Source organism: Hesperophylax consimilis, chromosome 2, assembly GCF_061612785.1.
Source record: "Hesperophylax consimilis isolate HC1 chromosome 2, BYU_Hcon_1.0, whole genome shotgun sequence".
In the NCBI taxonomy this organism is placed as follows: domain Eukaryota; kingdom Metazoa; phylum Arthropoda; class Insecta; order Trichoptera; family Limnephilidae; genus Hesperophylax; species Hesperophylax consimilis.
The window spans coordinates 9,007,319-9,027,958 of NC_142837.1; the positions used below are offsets into that span (position 1 = coordinate 9,007,319).

Here is a 20,640-nt window from a genome sequence, read left to right on the forward strand (position 1 = left end):
GCCAACAAAACTTAAGAAATTTTTGCCAATAACACTGGTTAATCCTATGTCTAGAATGTCTCGATCATAAAAAGATCTTGCTAAAACACATACTACCATAGATATTTTCGAAAATATTTCGAAGATATCTCCACTATTTCTGTACCTAAAAAAAACAAATATTGTTTTATTTTATGATTGTTGAAGGTTTGATATTTTCAATTATATACTTAATTTAAACATATTTTTTAAATTATTATGTCTTTCAATTTTTGTAATTTAAGCCTTGTATAAAAATACTGATATTGTTGTGTTTGCTTCTGTGAATGTGAAAATGAGATTGCTGCAGACACATTAGTCTAGGGACATTTATATTTGTATGTAAATTTATTTTATACTAACCACAAGAATGTACTTTAAATGTCCTGTTTGTGTCTGAAATACGAGAAATAATTAACTGAAAAATCTGCCTCAACACAGGTTCGCCTAGTGAGGCAGGTTATGCACAACTTAAAATATAGTATATTATGCCATATCTATATAACATTCTTATATACATATTTACTTTTTCTTCTATTAGAAACTGTTCTATTATTGTAACATTAATTTTTCAACAATGACATTGTTACTAACTTACATATAGGTATTTTACTTACTAATGATGTATTATATATTCTGTAATTTTTTTGATGATATAAATAAATTTAATTTAAAAAATAAAATAAAATAAAAAAAATCTCAGGCGCTCGATGTACTTTTGCCTCGCATCTCGTAAGTTCCAATGCAATGCGGGTTGCATGTATCGATGATCGAAGAAGTACCAGGTATTATTCTAGTAGCTGCCGCTATAATACAAATATTCAGAGATAGATAAATACCATTGCTAGCAAGGTCAGAAGCTCAGAATTATTACTACCGCCGGCTAATAAGGAACTTGAGAACCACCTTATCAGCCATTAGCGTTTTCTAAGTCATTTACCGCACAGTATTAGAGCCCCAATTCCTGCCAACTATCTGGATCCAATGAACTTTAGCATAAGAAACTTCTGTGACTTGACTTCAGTTCACTTGTATATTTAACATTGTATATTATGAAAAGCTGTTTCTGTTAAATAAATATATATATTAAGTATTTGAGGAATTGCTCGGTTACATTGACCGCCAAACATTTAAGGCACCGGCCGCGCCTGCCCTCAAGTATGATCAAGTTGGTTGGTTCTTTATAATATCTGGTATGGTACCTTGTATGGTATGTGAGCACTAGATGGGGCCACCTCAGCTATGGCGGTCAGCCTCTTGACGGAGGGGTCCGGGGGCGCCAGGGCCCCCCCCCCGCTGGGTGGGTGCTGCAGGTGGTGGCCATTGGTGGAGCCCTGGGCCAGGCGGCCCCCTCCCCTCGTGGACACTGTCCCTTGATGGGCCCTGGAATGCAACAATAGACATGTTCATTCAAAGGTCATTTTTACTTTTATTTAATATAGAGCAGTAGATACTCTCAGTATCATCCTGGCCAAAGACCAACATTCAGAATATGTACAGGCGTTGCTTGAGATCACTATAGCCGTGTTTGGTGACCCAACCTTCCCCATTTCCTTCCATTCTCCACTCTCTTCAGCCTCACCTACGCATACCCCAATTGGGGATGCCATAGTCTCACTGACAGTTGGGACTCTTGTAAGGTATTCACGGTGATGATGGAATTATTCATAGCCACGGATACAAAATAACCGATTATATCAAAAAATCTTTGCAATACAGATTCGTTTTTCTATGGACGCAAAGGATTTGTATGTTTCTGTGGATAGTCTCGGTAATTAGGCTCTGAAAGATTAACATCCAAATCCAAGCAATACAGTAGTCTCAAAGAGAGGTTCTACGAATGTCATCTGACGAAAAATCTTCCTTCTCACATGTTTTGTATGAAAACGAAAAAGACAAGATACTAGAAAGATGACATCACATACAACCTCTTTCTGGGACAATTGTACTGTACACCATATTCTATCCAAATAAAATATATATAATTATACATTGCACCAATTATACTATATTCCAACATTATAATAAATTAATCAATTCTCGCATTTACACACACAATTAATTTAAAATATTCATTAAACAAACCTCTTCACATCTTTTACAATATGTATTTTGGTAGGTACTTTGTAACTCAATGAAATTTGGTAGATTCAATTAATGTTCAATTTCAGGCTAGCGGCCGGTTACTTATTTTTGTGTTAGAGGACTAAGATTAAATAAAACATTACTTTTTATAACTATGGAATATTTATTTTATTTGTATAACCATATCAGGAATCTGCAGAAGACACTGAAAAAATTAAAAATAAATCTAAAATTGTTATGTAATCATTTTGGAACATATTTTTGGTGTTCTTCAATCTTAGCCCTTTAGCTCAAAAAAATCACCAGCGTTACAACATATGACAGTGAATAACACAAGTGTCTCACTTTACATACTGTTGAAAAGTGTCAAATCAGCCTCAAGTTTACAGCAAGACATCTTGTATCTCCTTTCTGTTGCAGATTTGTTTACTGAACGTAGTCCCGTTTAACTCAACCTCTTGTTCAATGTACGGTCAATCTTGTCAATGTGGTAGTGGTGTTTGATAGTACCTTTTTATTCTGCCAGTGTTATGAATGTTGCCAACTGTCAAGTCGGAGTAATCAACATTACGAGAAGTCTAGTGTTCTTAGAACTACTAGTATCAATATCAGCTTGTCACTTTACATGTATATTTTTCACTTTAGGGGCAGAATCAACAAACAATGATGTTGTACTGCAACTATAAGGTTTTTCAGGAGGATATTATTCTTCAACAATCGGCATTTTATTTTCCTTCAATCACAGTTAGACACATAGCTGAACCACAAGTAAAAGAAGGTGGGCCAGATACATGTCTCTTGGCATGCGCAGAAATGGTGTAATTTATTAGTAGTCACACTTGCCTCTTGTACCGCGCTTCATTCCGGAAGACTCTAGGGAACAGATTTTGGTCCAACTATAGTTCTTTGTATTTATCATTCATGAATATCTAGTCAAATATTTAAGTTTTCTGGCATTTACAATCATTGGCGCTGTAATCTTCTTTTTTTGATTTTGAATATGAATGTAATAATTTGTGATATATATTAGACTACGTATTTATACATTTTACAGATAATGTAATTAGTTTGTTTATTGCATCGGCAGCTGAAACTCAAAGGTGATAGAAGTGGCAAGCTGAGGCTGTTTTCTCAGACTGCTTGAGGGATGATGCTGAGCCCGCACAAAGGAATCGTCCCTCCAGGAGAATTCTTGAGGAGCTTCCTGCCGCACCGGCAGATGTTGATCAGATCTCAGGTTGTGGGACATGTGAACGTTAAAATTTTGCTGAGTTATTCTGTTCTGATTGCGTTCATTATCTCTCTCCTCTTCGCTAAACTTAGAACTTTGCATCTGCTGGTAGTCTCCAAGCCCATCTGCATTCCGACATTCCCAATACTTGTAGTTTCTTTGATAAATATCATTTCCCTGCATCGCTGCTGTGCCCTGGATTTTTCCCGGGATGTATTGGTCATGGGACATATTGGAGAGAGATGTTGGATGAGCCATGGCTTCTCTAATGTGGAGTTCTTCGTGTTCAGGTAAAGTGAGTGCTGGTTGTTTGGCTAAAGTCTTCTGTGGCTGAAGATGTTCCCTGAATGCGGAAGTGTGTGAGGCCCTCCTCTTCCTCTGACCCTCCCGGTGATCCTCTTCCGTCTCCAGAAGCCCTTGAATTTCACTGTTGAATATTTCATTTCATTAGTAAATTGACTAAAACAGAAAAAGACAACATATTGACTTTCTGTGACCTATTTTACTCAACTCTAAAAATGCTCCAAATAATACTAACTTTAATTTGTTTTTGTCATATCATTGGAATCAGTGAAGTTGAATCTACTGGGATTATAGTATTGTTCTATTGATTAGATTAGTATTATGGCCATACTAGACAGGATGGGTAGAGTTTCTATCTTGGTAAGAGAGTATTGATTGTGAATTCTGCGATGTCATGCTACGAACTACTATCTATAGATTTATCACAATATAAATCTCTTCGTATGGACGGATAGTGAAATAACTCAGTATTCCCCACAATTATAATAAATTAAATGCGATACAACATTTTCTTACTGCGCTGTTTACTATGTGGGTTAGGTACGTAAAAGCATTCATCAGTTTTAGATTCATTTAAGAGTATTCTTTAGAAAATAGGTCATGGAAAATCAGCGTGTTGATCTGAACCTGCTTTGCTTTATAATCAATCTAACTCAATGTGTTGGCCTCTGCAGACAGGAAGACTGAAGAGCACCACAAGGCTCACCTCACCTCTACCAACCCTTACTGATTAGGGAGCACCTTCAGAGAGCATCTGAAACCAGTGAGGGGCAACAAACAAACATACATACTACATATTATACAAATGCAAGATACAATACCAAACCAAATCCATTTCTACAAATCCTTCGCCAAAGCACTCTAATCAACACTCTTGATGCCTTCATCGTATACAATTGCATTTTTCAACATGTTTTCCAGCCAAACAATAAATAATTGTTGGTGAACAAAATGACTTTACCTTATTTTTGTACAACAAAACTCACAATTAATGAAGCACTGTAATTTTGTGTACACTTTCTTTTCAATTTGTTTTGGCACAACCGTGCTGCCTTCATCAGGACAGATCTATGACAGTTTGTACATGCCCTAACAATGGCTTGATTGTCTCGAAACCGGTTGGCGTGTTATAGAATTATGAACCCAAAGTTACTCATATCCAAAATATTAATAACAATCTTTCAATGAAATACAAAATACACAATACTAAAACTAGACGATGAAGCAGCAACGGGTGTACTCTGATGTGAGGTGTACTCGCACAACTCTTTATATGTCAACGAAACTATCAACTAAGGAGCTTTGAAATATCCATTCTATCAAAAGACAAAAGATAAGGTGTTTGTTCCGTAATTAGAAAAGATAGTGGTGGAATTCTGGTGAGCAGAAGCTAACAACTAACTGCGCCAAAAACAGCATTAAATGAATTAACCAAATGCCAACCATCTGCTCCCAACCGCCAGAAGCCAGTGAAACTATGGCATCCCCAATTGGGGTATGTTGTGAGGCAAGGTAGCGGGGAGGGGAAGGCCACCAAACACGGCTAAAGCAATTTCAAGCAACGTTTCAATTCTGAATGGTGGTCTTACACCAGGATGTTACTGGGATTATCTTCCATTCTGGAAGGTGCTGCAAATATACCTCATATTATTTTAAATGATTTAATTGTGAAATAACACAAATCAGGATTTTAACCGGCGACCTCCGGATTGCTAGTCGAGAGCCTTACCCCTTGACTACAGAGGCCGCCATATATATATATATATATATATATATATACATGACTTTACCACTTCCATATTATTTTAAATGATTTAATTGTGAAATAACACAAATCAGGATTTTAACCGGCGACCTCCGGATTGCTAGTCGAGAGCCTTACCCTTTGACTACAGAGGCCGCCATATATATATATACATGACTTTACCACTTCCATATTATTTTAAATGATTTAATTGTGAAATAACACAAATCACGATTTTAACCGGCGACCTCCGGATTGCTAGTCGAGAGCCTTACCCCTTGACTACAGAGGCCGCCATATATATATATACAGGGTGTATCGGCACTAACCCGACAAACTTTAACCAGCTATTCCTTAGCACATTTGGAGTAAAAAATGTTATGGGCACTTTGCTGTCCGGTAGCATTTTTTTTTTCAATTAAAAACAAAAAAAAATAAATTTCCACACTACATCACTGTCATTGGCATTGCGTTTCGTGTTCAACAGCTGTTATAAGCAAGTATGTCAAAAAGCGTATTCGCTCTTTCGCACACACTAAATAATAATAGTTAAAAATGAAACGAATGGTGCCGTGCTATTTCGTTGTGACTGTAAACGTGCGCCAATATAGGTACACACGTGCATTATTCAACGGAATTCGAATAAAATATTTGCCAGATGGGTTTTCAAACTTTGTCAAAGGGTAAAACAGTGGTGACATGTGGTGAAAATATGAATAATAATTTTTTTATTAAAAAAAAACGTTACCGGACAGCAAAGTGCACATAAGATTTTTTACTCCAAATATGCTAAGGAATAGCTGGTTAAAGTTTGTCGGGTACGTGCCGATACACCCTGTATATACATGACTTTACCACTTCCATATTATTTTAAATGATTTAATTGTGAAATAACACAAATCAGGATTTTAACAGGCGACCTCCGGATTGCTAGTCGAGAGCCTTACCCCTTGACTACAGAGGCCGCCATATATATATATATATATATATACATGACTTTACCACTTCCATATTATTTTAAATGATTTAATTGTGAAATAACACAAATCAGGATTTTAACCGGCGACCTCCGGATTGCTAGTCGAGAGCCTTACCCCTTGACTACAGAGGCCGCCATATATATATATATATATATACATGACTTTACCACTTCCATATTATTTTAAATGATTTAATTGTGAAATAACACAAATCAGGATTTTAACCGGCGACCTCCGGATTGCTAGTCGAGAGCCTTACCCTTTGACTACAGAGGCCGCCATATATATATATACATGACTTTACCACTTCCATATTATTTTAAATGATTTAATTGTGAAATAACACAAATCACGATTTTAACCGGCGACCTCCGGATTGCTAGTCGAGAGCCTTACCCCTTGACTACAGAGGCCGCCATATATATATATATATACATGACTTTACCACTTCCATATTATTTTAAATGATTTAATTGTGAAATAACACAAATCAGGATTTTAACAGGCGACCTCCGGATTGCTAGTCGAGAGCCTTACCCCTTGACTACAGAGGCCGCCATATATATATATATATATATATATATATACATGACTTTACCACTTCCATATTATTTTAAATGATTTAATTGTGAAATAACACAAATCAGGATTTTAACCGGCGACCTCCGGATTGCTAGTCGAGAGCCTTACCCCTTGACTACAGAGGCCGCCATATATATATATACATGACTTTACCACTTCCATATTATTTTAAATGATTTAATTGTGAAATAACACAAATCAGGATTTTAACCGGCGACCTCCGGATTGCTAGTCGAGAGCCTTACCCCTTGACTACAGAGGCCGCCATATATATATATCGTCGCATTAATTCGTAGAATGCGTAACTCCCAAATGTAAAATTTTACAGGAGGCACAAAAAACCTCGTAGTGAAAAAAAATTAAAGGCGGCTTATTCTTTTTATTTATGTTTCGAACATATAATATATTTGGAAATTTATTTTCAATCATTAAACTTTTGTAAGTTAAGGCTTTCTATTTCAAATCGGAGTTAGGAAGTTTACGTAAAAACCGAGAATGGAGATACGCATTTTACAAAAGATACATACTTTTCTGCGAACAGTTTTATGAACAACCTAGCGGAAAATTTGGGAGATAGGAATTTTACATTTACAAAATAAAACACAACAATGTATGTGTATGTCGAGGCAGTCTATTTAGATGCATTTTAATGATTTTAATGATGCGGAAGGTTATCGTTAAAGGAGTGGTAATCCTTTTCTAATGTCTGTTTTAAGTCTTGTAAATGCTGGTACTTTTCCTTCCTTAAGGGATTAAATCTGACTCTCAAGTGAAATCTTCAAACTCTGGAGATCATTACAGATTCGGCGACGGTTTTGTGCTGGGTGAGATCTACACTGACCGGGAGTAGTCGTGTCAGAGATGATCGTTAAGTGACGCTTGGAGTTGATGAAGGAGATTGTAGAAGAATTTGATCTGACATTTTCGATCACCCTTGTTGTCCTGTAGAAATAAAACTGATGTACTTACTAGGGTTTGCAAGACCCGGGCAAAGAGTAGCCATGACAGGAAACGTTGTGAAAGAGACTCCTCAGAGTGTGAAGATAGGTGGGAGAGACTTGAAAGTGGAACTGGTGAGCAAACATGTGCTTTAAGCGTAGAAACTCTTCATGCTCAGCATCACTTTGGAGTAAAGGGAACGCTTCATCTTGCCCGGCTGGTCGATCCCGAGGCGAGAAGAAAGGACGTCGATAGATGCGTGCGTTCCTGCGTACAATGCAGGACAATTGACCCTCCACCATCATCCCATGAAGCGGGTAATCTTAATGTTGTGACAACCTGGAGTCGCTTGGCAGTTGATGTTACTCATTTCGGTAGGAAATGTTTACTCACATTTATCGATTGCGGTCCAAGTAGATTTGCCGTGTGGCGGGAAATCGAGTCAGATAATGCAGCTTCGATTATCAGACATTTGGAAGAAGTGTTTCGGGAAAGAGGCCCGCCCAAAGTAGTTCTCATGGACAATGGTACTGCATTTTGTTCCTACAGTGTTACAGATAAGTGTAAGAGATGGAATGTTCGTCAAAGATTTTGCGCGGCATACCGACCAGCTGGAAACGGTATAGTTAAACGACATCATCAAACAATAAAGAGAACTACAGCCAGAAGTGGAAGCGATCCCCTGCAGGCAGTGTTTCGGTACAATCTTTGGCTGCAAAAAGTCAGGATGATCGAGGTATTGCGCTGTCTAGTATAGTTCACACTTCACACTCGTGGAGACACCCTTCTGCGCAAGTGAATATAGAAGAGGAAGTATTGACTGAGCTCTAAGTGGGCGATCTTCTTGCGGTTAAACCAGTAGATGGGAGATGCACATCGTGCATGGAAGGGTGACAGGACTTACTTCAGTCAACAACATCGAAGTAGATGGCATACCAAGACATGTGCTTGACCCGCGGAAGATGCCTGACAGAGAACGGACTGGGTCTGAGGAGAGACGAGATGGAATTGCCGCACGTTCCACCGTAAATATTTTGGGTTTGTTTGAAGAGGACAGTGAAGAACCGGATCCGGATATGCATCAGGAGGAGATCCACTTGCAAAGAGATGGTGACCTTGAAGAAGAGATAATCACAGAACAAGGACCTATTAGGTATTTACGAAACCGCAGAGGCACATAAAACAAGAGAGCTACGGCAGAGCGTCACACGGTGCAGAAGACGTCAGTTTAGACTACAGATACAAAACACTATTCGTGACTTCACAATTAAAATTAAGGTTATAAAATGTTCAAAATTGATTAATCAACTTATCTCAGTTAATTTCACGGTAAAACTATTACACCGTAAATAAATTTCCTCAGTCAAAAACACAACAAGCGTGCACGGCTCACCGGCCAATACTGAATTAAGGAGTTACGAAGTATTCGCGAGTAAAAATGGCACCATAATTTTACGCAGTTTTCTAATTTGTGTTTATCTAAAAGGTTAATTTTTTTTTAAATTTTCGAGTTTTACTAGTCTATGCGGGTCTAATTTTAACACCAGATGGCATTAAAAACGTATTTTCGAAAAATTTGGAGTTACGCAGTCTACGAATTAATGCGACGATATATATATATACATGACTTTACAACTTCCATCATTTTTGATTTAATTAATTTTTTTTTTTTTCTGTATTCCTCTGTTTTTATTTCATTTCTGGTTGCATTTAATTTGCTAATCTTATTCTTTATTTTAAAGAAGTGTGTTTTCAGTGTAATTACATGTGTTTAACTCATGCATTATATTATGCTTATAAATCAATACTACAACAAACGCAACTGTAAAATGACATCACGGAATTCACAAAACACAGAATATTCCCTGCCATGATATAGAGGAAATTCAACCGATCCAGTCCCGTTTTATGATTAATATTTTATCTTTATTTATAATGGACTATGTAACGGGTGTTTTTTTAGAGGTTTGTTTTTCGAATTGGTAACACTTTTTCCAGCGACAGCTTCACTATTTTCATGATTTCTAACTTTTTGGTCCCCAATTAATTGGCATTAATGTGGAACAGCTCGCCGCAATCAATTTATTTAAGGAAACATTCCATGAGCGCATAATTCCAGGATCATGTGAATCATGGATTTTTCTTTATATTATTTTCTGTGGGGATATGCGTGGCTAACATACTTCAATAAACCAGAGACGATGGACGACTTCAAAGCTAACATTTGCCCCGTTATTGCCGATATACGGCCTCAGATGCTCCAAAACTAGACTTCCAGATTGCGCATTATTTGGGCCAGCTGCGGTGCCCATATGCTCCGAATCATATTTAAACACTAATGGCATCAAATTATCTAATGAATAAAGCCAGAACCATGGCCATTACCACATACCTCACCAAAAAACACCCTTTACTTATATTCATTTATCCTCTCTAAGCAAAGTAAGCCTTTCCGATATGAATGGTTAGTTTTCTTCAAACTTTTAATTTGCAGTCTCAGGTCAATATATTGTCATGGGAAAGTGGTACTGCTGTAAGCACCAAACATTATATTTTATTTTACATTGAAAATAAAAAGTTTTATGAATAAAAATGAATTGTGAATAATTTCGAACTGTATCATACAGAATATTTGTAGAAACACAGGAGTAGGAGTGAGATAGAAAAAGTTTCATAATACGGAATTTAGTATAAATCATGCTCGTTGTTAATGGTGGTTACAGCAGTAACATTATTTTAAATTTTAGATGAGCAATAATTGAAAGTCTCGAAATGTTCTTCTGTAAAATCATTTTTGAACTTCCATAATTTAACTTAAAAGCGTAGATATCGTGTTTGATAAAAAATTCCTTTCGAGTATGCGCTGTTCAATGTAAAGTGACGAGTTTTCTGCATGGTGCATCACTGGGATATCACGTAAAATAAATTGTGCCAGTAGTATAATTAAAATCTCAGTATTGAAGTTTATTATTAGAGCAACATTGAGATTTTGCTGTTGACCAAACATTATAAAAGTATTATTTAGGACCAATTTACCAATATTGCTTTGGGGTAGCGATACATGTATTTAACAAAATGTTGTCAAGATTCTTGCGTAATTGTAATTACAAACATTAGTCCCACAATTTGATACTATCTACAACAGGTGTAAGTGTTTTTGTTCATATTAATGGCGAAACATTACTCACGGAATGGAGTTGGACTGGGAGCGTACGAGGGGAGGAACTTGCTGTTGTTGCTGTTGTTGCTGCTGCTGCTGCTGCTGCTGTTGTTGTTGTTGCTGTTGCTGCTGTTGTTGTTGCTGCATGGCGAGCGTTATTGCGCTGCTGGGAAACTGAAACACAAATAAATGTTATGATGAAAATGTTAAATGCAGTAAAAACAAAAGGGAATGCCAAAAGAATACAAAGGCGATAAGCATAATGAAATAATTAAGAAAGTGGTGCTTATGGTTGGAACATGTAGAACCAGAATAATAAATACTCTTAGTATCGCCCGAATTCAGAATCAAGCATTGCTTGAAATGGCTTTGGCAGTTTCTTTGTATATCAGATCTCAATAGCCAGGTACTTCCCAACTTTTCTCTACCACATCTCCTTTCCTTCCTCTCTTCCTTCAGCCCAACACACCCCAAATAGGGATGTCCTAGTTCCACTGGATCCGAACAGTTGGGAGAAGTTCTTAAAAATTGCATCAAAAGCTTGAACTGGAACCCTCAGAGGTCTAAAATTCTTTTATTATTATTTTTTAAATTTTATTTTGTAAAACCAATGGTTTTAATATTTTATAATGTTTGGTAAAATATGTATAATTAGTTACTCAACCAATAAAAGGTTTTTATTGATGTGTCATAATTTAATGAATATAAAAGAGAAAAAAGTTAAATTAGTCTATTAGGGATGGCGGGAGGGGAAGGGGATGGAACTAGTATGTGATTCATAAATACCAAAAGATTTGAAAGACCAAAAATATGAAGAAATTACCTTCATTTAAATAAAGAGAAAGAGGTGACTTGATTAAACGCTATATGAAAAATGTAAATCTACAAATGGCACCTTTTGCATCCAATCCTAGAAAACCCTTGCAAATAGAGTATGGAACAAACTTCCATAACATGTCTTCAATGCTACAAATGGCACCTTAAGAGAAATAAAACACCTTTTGCATCCAATCCTATAAAACACTCCCTTGCAAATAGAGTAGTGTAAGCATGGAACAAACTTCCATAACATGTCTTCAATGCTACAAATGGCACCTTAAGAGAAATAAAACACCTTTTGCATCCAATCCTATAAAACACTCCCTTGCAAATAGAGTAGTGTAAGCATGGAACAAACTTCCATAACATGTCTTCAATGCTACAAATGGCACCTTAAGAGAAATAAAACACCTTTTGCATCCAATCCTATAAAACAGTGCTCCGCAACCGGTGTGCCGTGGCACACTGGTGTGCCGTGAGCCGGTCACAGGTGTGCCGCGGTCAAATTCAATGTATTTGACATTTTACAATATTTCATTATGTATTTAATACACAATGACAAAATATTTTTCATAATATCGTCTATTTTTCATTGTATGCAGATACTGTTAAAAGACGTATTCACAATAATATTAGAAACACTGATTAGAAAACTGCTATTGGCTGAAAAATTTGCGCTTCAGATCAACGAAACAACCGATATTAAAAATAAAGCACAGTTGATAGCTATTGTACTTTTCGTTGACGAGGACTTAAAGAACATTATTTATTTTGTAAGGAGGTTCCAGAGCGAACTACCGGTGAAGAATTTTTTCAAGTAACCGATGATTTCTTCAAAATATATAATATTAAATGGAGCAATTGCATTGCTGTTAGCACGGATGGCGCTGCGGCAATGACGGGTAATAAAAAGGGTTTTGTCTTTTATGTAAAACAAAAAAATCCAACGTTACAATTTACACACTGCTGCATACATCGAGAAGCATTGATGGTCAAAAATTTACCGGAGGAACTTTTGAACACGATGAATGAATGCATTAAAATCGTAAAAATAATTAAATCAAGAGCCCTAAACTCGTGAATCTTTGGAATACTCTGTGCAGAAATGGGAGCCGAATATGAATTTTTATTGTTTTATACTGAAATTCGTTGGCTATTCCGAGGCAAAGTTTTGGCTAGATTGTTTGAGCTTCATTACGAGGTGTGTGAGTTTCTATTAAATCAAAATATGCCCAAACTATATCAGTACCTCGATGATAATTACTGGATAGCCAAACTTGCATACATGGCTGATATATTCGAGCATTTGAATAAACTTAATAACGAACTTCGGCAGAAAGTGTTGCAAAAAGGATGTTTGGAAATGTACCAAAGGATCAACCATAGTACAATTAAAAACAAACAATTAACTGTGGATCTGGCCCAACAACATTTAAGTATGCTTCAGCAGAAATTTGGTCGATATTTTTATTCCATTAATACGGAACAATACAATTGGATTCGAAATCCTTTTGCAACCAATGCAATAAATTCTACGGAAGCAATGCTTCTGCAAATTCGAGTGGAATTTACAGATTTAAATAATGACATGACATTAAAACTTCACTTCTCCGAAGATCAATTAGATGTTTTCCGGATTTACGTTAAAAAAGAATATCCTCACATTTCCATTAAAGCATTCTTAACACTACTTCCATTTTCAACGACATATTTATGTGAGCAAAGTTTTTCAACGCTTGTATTAATTAAAAATGATAAACGGTCATGCTTAAAAGGTCTTGACCAAGAATTTCGGGTTGCGCTGTCAAAAATCGAGCCGAATATAAAACTTTTGTATTCATTGAAAAAAGCGCAGGTTAAAAACAATTGCAGGTTAATTTAACAATTAATCGCTCATTAATTTATTATTATTTTATAATAATTATTAAGATTGCGTAAAAATAAATATGTTATAGTTATATGTATGTAATTTGCTAGTTGAAAACTTTTATAGTTATATGTATGTATGTATAGTTTTCAAATAAAAAAAGAAATTATTGTAAAATTTGTGTATCAATTTTATATGTATATATTTTAGCTTTTGGTGTGCCGCGGAATTCTAGGAAGAAATTTGGTGTGTCGTAGGTGAGAAAAGGTTGCGGAGCACTGCTATAAAACACTCCCTTGCAAATAGAGTAGTGTAAGCATGGAACAAACTTACAGAACATGTCTTCAATGCTACAAATGGCACCTTAAGAGAAATAAAACACCTTTTGCATCCAATCCTATAAAACACTCCCTTGCAAATAGAGTAGTGTAAGCATGGAACAAACTTCCATAACATGTCTTCAATGCTACAAATGGCACCTTAAGAGAAATAAAACACCTTTTGCATCCAATCCTATAAAACACTCCCTTGCAAATAGAGTAGTGTAAGCATGGAACAAACTTCCATAACATGTCTTCAATGCTACAAATGGCACCTTAAGAGAAATAAAACACCTTTTGCATCCAATCCTATAAAACACTCCCTTGCAAATAGAGTAGTGTAAGCATGGAACAAACTTCCAGAACATGTCTTCAATGCTACAAATGGCACCTTAAGAGAAATAAAACACCTTTTGCATCCAATCCTATAAAACACTCCCTTGCAAATAGAGTAGTGGAAGCATGGAACAAACTTCCATAACATGTCTTCAATGCTACAAATGGCACCTTAAGAGAAATAAAACACCTTTTGCATCCAATCCTATAAAACACTCCCTTGCAAATAGAGTAGTGGAAGCATGGAACAAACTTCCATAACATGTCTTCAATGCTACAAATGGCACCTTAAGAGAAATAAAACACCTTTTGCATCCAATCCTATAAAACACTCCCTTGCAAATAGAGTAGTGGAAGCATGGAACAAACTTCCATAACATGTCATCGATGCTACATCATTTTAAAGCTCCATTCTCATTTGGAAAGAAGAAAGGATTGCCTTATTCTGAAATCAGATAGGAGTGCATCACCAGAACGCTGCCCACTCATTCACTAATGTGATGAACCATGTTTTCTCTGGTAACATCCGTTACTCTCTACAATTATAATAAGTCTGCAGAATTGTCTCCTCATAGTTAAAGTAAAGCATACCTGTTGCATCTGCCTAGCCTGCGCCTGGGTGAGGGCTGTGTGCCCCCCACCTCCCCCTCCCGACCCCCCTCGGCCTCCCGAGCTGTAGCGAGCCGCTGCTACTTGCGCCTGCAACATACATACAATGTTAAATTACATCAACCTGAGATGAGTCCAAAGCGATTGTTTTGTTTGTTTGTTTGAGATATTACTCTCCCAGGGGTCTCAAAAGTTGCATATTACTAATTGCATTTGTCTGATTCGATAATACTTTTGGCCCTTTACTGAAGCTTGAATATGGATTAACATGAGCCGTGATGTACTTACTCCTTAACCTTTGGAACGTAGTTTTGTAGTGTGCCGAGGGTAAATTTGCAAGCGGTCAGTCTTGCATCGGCTGACTCTATTTTCACAATGATATTTACTCGTTTTAATTGACATTTATTACCTGACACTATAAAGCAATGTAAGTCTATGAATAAGGTTAAATATATGGTGAAAAATTGGGTATGGGAAAAAAAATATTTACTTTAATATGTATTGTATGAAAAAATTGTTGATTCTGTAGATGTAAAGATGTAAATTATAACTTATAAAAATGTATATGTAACTAAACTTTAAGCACCTGTTGACAAGCTGATTCAATTGGCTTAGCAGGACTTGTTTGTTGATATGTATTAACTATTTATTCAATCAAAAAAAAAAAAAAAAAAATGTTTTTATAAATATTATACCGTTACCGGATAATGTGTTTATGTATTTATAAAAATTGTATATAGTATATATGTCATAAGAAGTTTCCCAAATAGCCACATATTATATTCAGAGAAAGAAAAATTCCCTCATTTTATTTTCAAAAGTTAAATAAAGAAAATTTTATTATATTTTTCACAATAAATCTAAATAAATATACTAATACGAGTGTTTCTACTATCTTGGTACGAGAACACCCAATAGTAGGCAGCTGAAGTTTACTGGTAGGTACCAGCTTAAGGGTCCAATTTCCCTTAATCAGTAGTGGTATTCCACTACCTACCACTTCTGACGTCCAAGACTGACTCTCGATACTCAGGGTATCTGCTCTTTTATATTAAAACTACAAGGAAACACACTAAAAGAGTTGACCTAACTAAGGCTATTTTCTCCCACACCTTGGTCGGCGTGTGGAATACATTTTTGTAGCCTAACAAAAATTGCAAAAGCATGTGACATGAACAATACAAATATATTTACAGAATCTTAGGAATGTATTTTGCAATTAGTAATAGGCAGAGATGTGCAAAATGGATACACAAAACCATTTGAAATGCAAAATGGAAATGGGTCAAAACTTTTCCATTTGAAAATGCAAAATGCAAAATGGTTTTTAGAAAAGCATTTCAAATGCAAAATGCAAAATACCTATTTTCAAAATGCATTGAAAATGCAAAATAGTTTCTCAGGTCAAACAATCAAAATAATTATAGAATTTTTAAACAATTTTGTGATTTAATAATGGACATCAATGTAGAACAAACATATTACATGATGGTAAATCCAAAAACACCACGACTACAGATTATGAAACCACAAAAAATTTGCGCGGGACTAATAGTCCAAGCGATGACCGTAAAAATCCCATCCCATAGGCCACATGAACCAAATTAGTACTGGGCTTTAACCCCAAATAAGATTAGTTAAAAAAACGCATTCGCCGAACGACATATTCGTAAACAGGGAATTTTTATCTAAATTCTGACATCGATTTCATTCGTGTGGCCGATGAGATATTTTGCCGCATCTGGACGATACCTACAATGTCATTTGTTAGGTACTTCTCCCCACACAAAAGTTGGCCGAACCATTTTTATCAACTTTTGCCGTTAGTTTTGGTAATGTGGCACGTCGGATATTTTCATCCCAAAAATGACACCGGAAGTCGTCGCTTTCCAGGACTCCTCCCGGGCCGAAATCTGGATGAATGCGTTTTTTTAACTAATCTTATTTGGGGTTAAAGCCCAGTACTAATTTGGTTCATGTGGCCTATGGGATGGGATTTTTACGGTCATCGCTTGGACTATAATGTTGCCAACGTAAAAACATAGAAACTGCTATCTAACATTTAATATTACAGCGTCATGGCCCCATGTTCAGTATTTGAATCAGTATTTTTTGTAATGGTATCACTCAATTGCCAGGGCTCCTACCAGGGAGCAACTTGACAAATTGAAATTATCTCTCATAGCGAGGTTGAGGACCGACTGATATTTGGGGCTTATGAAAAAAAGATGAGTGGAGATAGTAGGAAGAATGTTGCAAAAAAGCATTTAACCTTTTAAATGCCAGTAGGTAGAAGTGTAGCTGTGCACAGCAGGCCAAGAATGCGAGTTAACTCGCTCTTGGCACAGAAGCGGTTAAAATGGAAAATGCATTGAGAAAAGCATTTAAAATGCAAAATGGTTTTTAGAAAAGCATTTAAAAAAAAAAAGCATTTAAATGCAACATGGAAAATACCCATTTTGCATTTCCATTTGAAATGGATTTATTTGAAATAAAGCACATCTCTGGTAAATAGGGTTTACAATAATAGCGTTGCCTTGGTCAGAGGCATCCTTGCAATTATTATACCCCAGTGGACAATAAAGTCGGACCTTCCCTTTGGAGCTAGCTGAGTGCAATAAAATTTGGGAGATTCTAAACTAAACAAACAATATTAAAGTTCTTTGGAAATTATGTACTTAAAAGTATTGGTCAATGCACACGAACTGACACTTAAACATACATTTTACAGAGAGAAACAATTTTTAATCCTAGAAGGACATTGTGATTATAAAATACCAGGCTGTTAGGTGTTTATTTTATTTGGGATTTTACATTGCAGATGTGGGAAAGAAATATTATGTAGTGATAATGTTAATATTAAAAATGGTGGGAAAATTAATCTTATGTCTAAATTAATCGCAATGGGTAATGTCGCATTCTTCTGGAATGAACATTAAAAAAAACACAAGAAGACTGTTGGAAGGTCGTTGACTGTGGCAGCGCACTTGTTCACAAATAAAATAAATATGTTGGCAAGTCAAAATGACAGGATAGAATAATATTAGGATATATTGTTTCCTTGCCAAGCGAATTAAACATATTTTAGTATGCTAAGACCATTTTTAAGGTACAAAATCCTACGCATGTTTTGACATTGCCAATATGCAAGGCAGGCGTTAAACAGATAAAAAATTTACATTGCCGTTAGTCAATGTCGGCACGCAAGCGGTTAATAATTAGATAATTTATTTAGTCATCAAACTTTTAAGACAATTTAGCGATTTCCATCATCAGGGCAGATGTGGTAACACTATTTATTGACCATATGTAATACCAAACCTAATATTAGTCATATTAGGGTGTTTGGAATACTCTAATGGCACATGTACCCAAGGAAAAAAGGTTGAAACGGGATAAGAAATCTGATAAGTGTATTTTAGTGGGTTATTCTGAAGATGTAAAGGGATATAGAATATATAATCCCAAGTCCAAGTTGATTACAACTAGTCGGGATGTAGTCATTATTGAGAAGGATTTGGATGTAAGCAGTGTGACTGTTACTGAAAAGATGAAATGATCCTACACATGTGCCAAGTGAGAATGAAGTTCCACGGGAAGTACAAGCAGTGATTATCTGTGAGTAAACCAGAAATGTATACTTTTTCGAATATGTGTACAGAAGGTACTAATGTAGATGTCGGTGAGTTATCATTGGAGGAAGCTCTACGAGGCCCGTAGAAGGAACATTGGTTGCGTGCAGTTCAAGAGGAGTTACAGACCTTTGAAGATAACAGTGCTTGGGAAATTGCGAATGCTCTAAGTGAAACTGTCAAGTGTAAGTGGGTGCTTATAAAAATGTGTGATAGGGAAAGTTAGGATAGTTTGAGTCAGGGTAGTACAATTTGGATTTGAAATGAATGGCTAAGACAGTCCTCTTCCATGGGTTGTCTTACCAAACAACCTTGACATGTGGTTGTGGTGCGCAATCGCAACAAAGAGAACAGCGAATGCATTACCTGAGCCATGCGGTAGACCTGCTGAGTCTGTGCCTGGGTCAGTCCCTGGGGGAAGGCAGACTGCCCATTCATGAGTCCCGTCCAGTTATTGTTCAGGGCCTGAAACAACAAATTATTTATTACTATTCTGAAGTACAAGGAGTAAGTCTAGGATGTTATAAGTCAAATTACAATCAAGTGAGCAGTTAAGGTTAAACGCAACGCTCGTTGTATTCTACGTGTTCACAGATGGCGTTAATTAATTAATTTTGTTTAAATACGCTTTTGCAAGGTATTGCTTTACAGTATTAAGACAAATTATTTGTTTGCGCCCTCATATACGCAATATGAATATGAATCAATAGTTTTGTTCGTTTAAAGACTTAATTCTTTCGAGAAAGGCACACAAATACAATATTTGACCGATGATTCAATCCAATATTGTATTTGTATGCCTTTCTCGATAGAATTGAGTTTTTATATGGACAAAACTATTTATTCATATTCATATTGCGTATATGAGGGCGCAAACAAATAATTTGTCTTAATACTGTAAAGCAGTCATACTCAACCTGCGGCCCGCCAAGCTATTTTGTGCGGCCCTCAATACATTTAATATCAGGAACGTGGTTTACGAAATCTGGCATTCTATATCACGTTAATTTGAGATTAATTGCGAATTTGACGTACAGACATTGAAACCCGAAGAGGATAGTCGTTGTCGTGTCAACATCAGATCTGGTATAAGAGTGTTGCTACTGCACAGTCAGGTGCACACGCTAGATCTATCTCCAAAAAACAAAGATATGACAGACAAATATGCGAGCAAATAATTTTGCTCGTGGCAACACATAAATTTTTGACAGCTCCAAAGTTAAATGCGTCACAGTCACAGTATTGCCAAAAAAAACGGGGGTGGTGGGTTTCATGATATTTTTTGTCATACCAGTGAGTGTTGCCAACGAAGGCGATTTATCGCCATTTAGGCTACTCAGAACGAGAATCGGTAATGAAAAAATCTAAAAGGCGACTAGTCGCCTATTAGGCTACTTCAAAAACAAGTTATTTAAATCAGCCAAATCACAAATAATAATAATAGAAAAAAAACGTAACCAAAAGTTGTCGTTTAATTATGCCCAATTTATGACATTTCATTATTTTGACGTTTTGTGATTTGCTGACAGTATTTTTGATGGGTATTTTTAGTAGCTATTTTTGACCGGTATATTCGATGGGTAATTTTGATGTGTATTTGTGAACTATTTATGGATTTCGAAATTTGTTGTGGGGAATCACATATGATGTTTTAGGCTGTGCTTTCTTTTCAGCGAAGATCTGTAACAACCCCCCCCCCCCATGGATTTTATTAGAATTTAGCGAGTTCATTAGAACACTGATACTAGTATAGTGTTGCGGCCCGCGTAGCTTTACAAACATAGGAATGTGGCCCGCAGAAGAAAAAGGTTGAGTATCATTGCTGTAAAGCAATACCTTGCAAAAGCGTATTTAAACAAAATTAATCAATTAACGCCATCTGTGAACACGTAGAATACAACGAGCGTTGCGTTTAACCTTAATCAAATAATTTGAGGCAAATTGAACAAATCACAAGGTAAATTAATGGCCAACTGAATGAATGGAAAATTTAACTAATGTAGGCTGAGTACTTA

The 20,640-nt window shown here is 36.2% G+C and overlaps 1 protein-coding gene across 4 annotated transcripts in view; it reads right to left on the reverse strand.

The window, feature by feature from the left end:
• LOC149425668 (uncharacterized) overlaps positions 1-20,640 on the reverse strand; it is a 42,575-nt gene that overhangs the window by 11,856 nt on the left and 10,079 nt on the right. Inside the window, exons 3-7 of one of the 4 annotated variants that reach the window (XR_016303414.1) lie at positions 18,992-19,090; positions 14,976-15,083; positions 11,071-11,216; positions 2,947-3,761; positions 1,265-1,401 (exon numbers count right to left, since the gene is read on the reverse strand). Coding sequence is in view for 2 of the 4 variants with exons in the window: in XM_089641048.1 (XP_089497174.1) it covers positions 3,176-3,761; positions 11,071-11,216; positions 14,976-15,083; positions 18,992-19,090 (939 nt within the window). In the remaining 2 variants the exon portion in view is untranslated. Of the gene's footprint in view, positions 1-1,220; positions 3,762-11,070; positions 11,217-14,975; positions 15,084-18,991; positions 19,091-20,640 lie in introns of those variants that run through there. The other 3 variants (XR_016303413.1, XM_089641066.1, XM_089641048.1) reach the window with 3 other exon arrangements.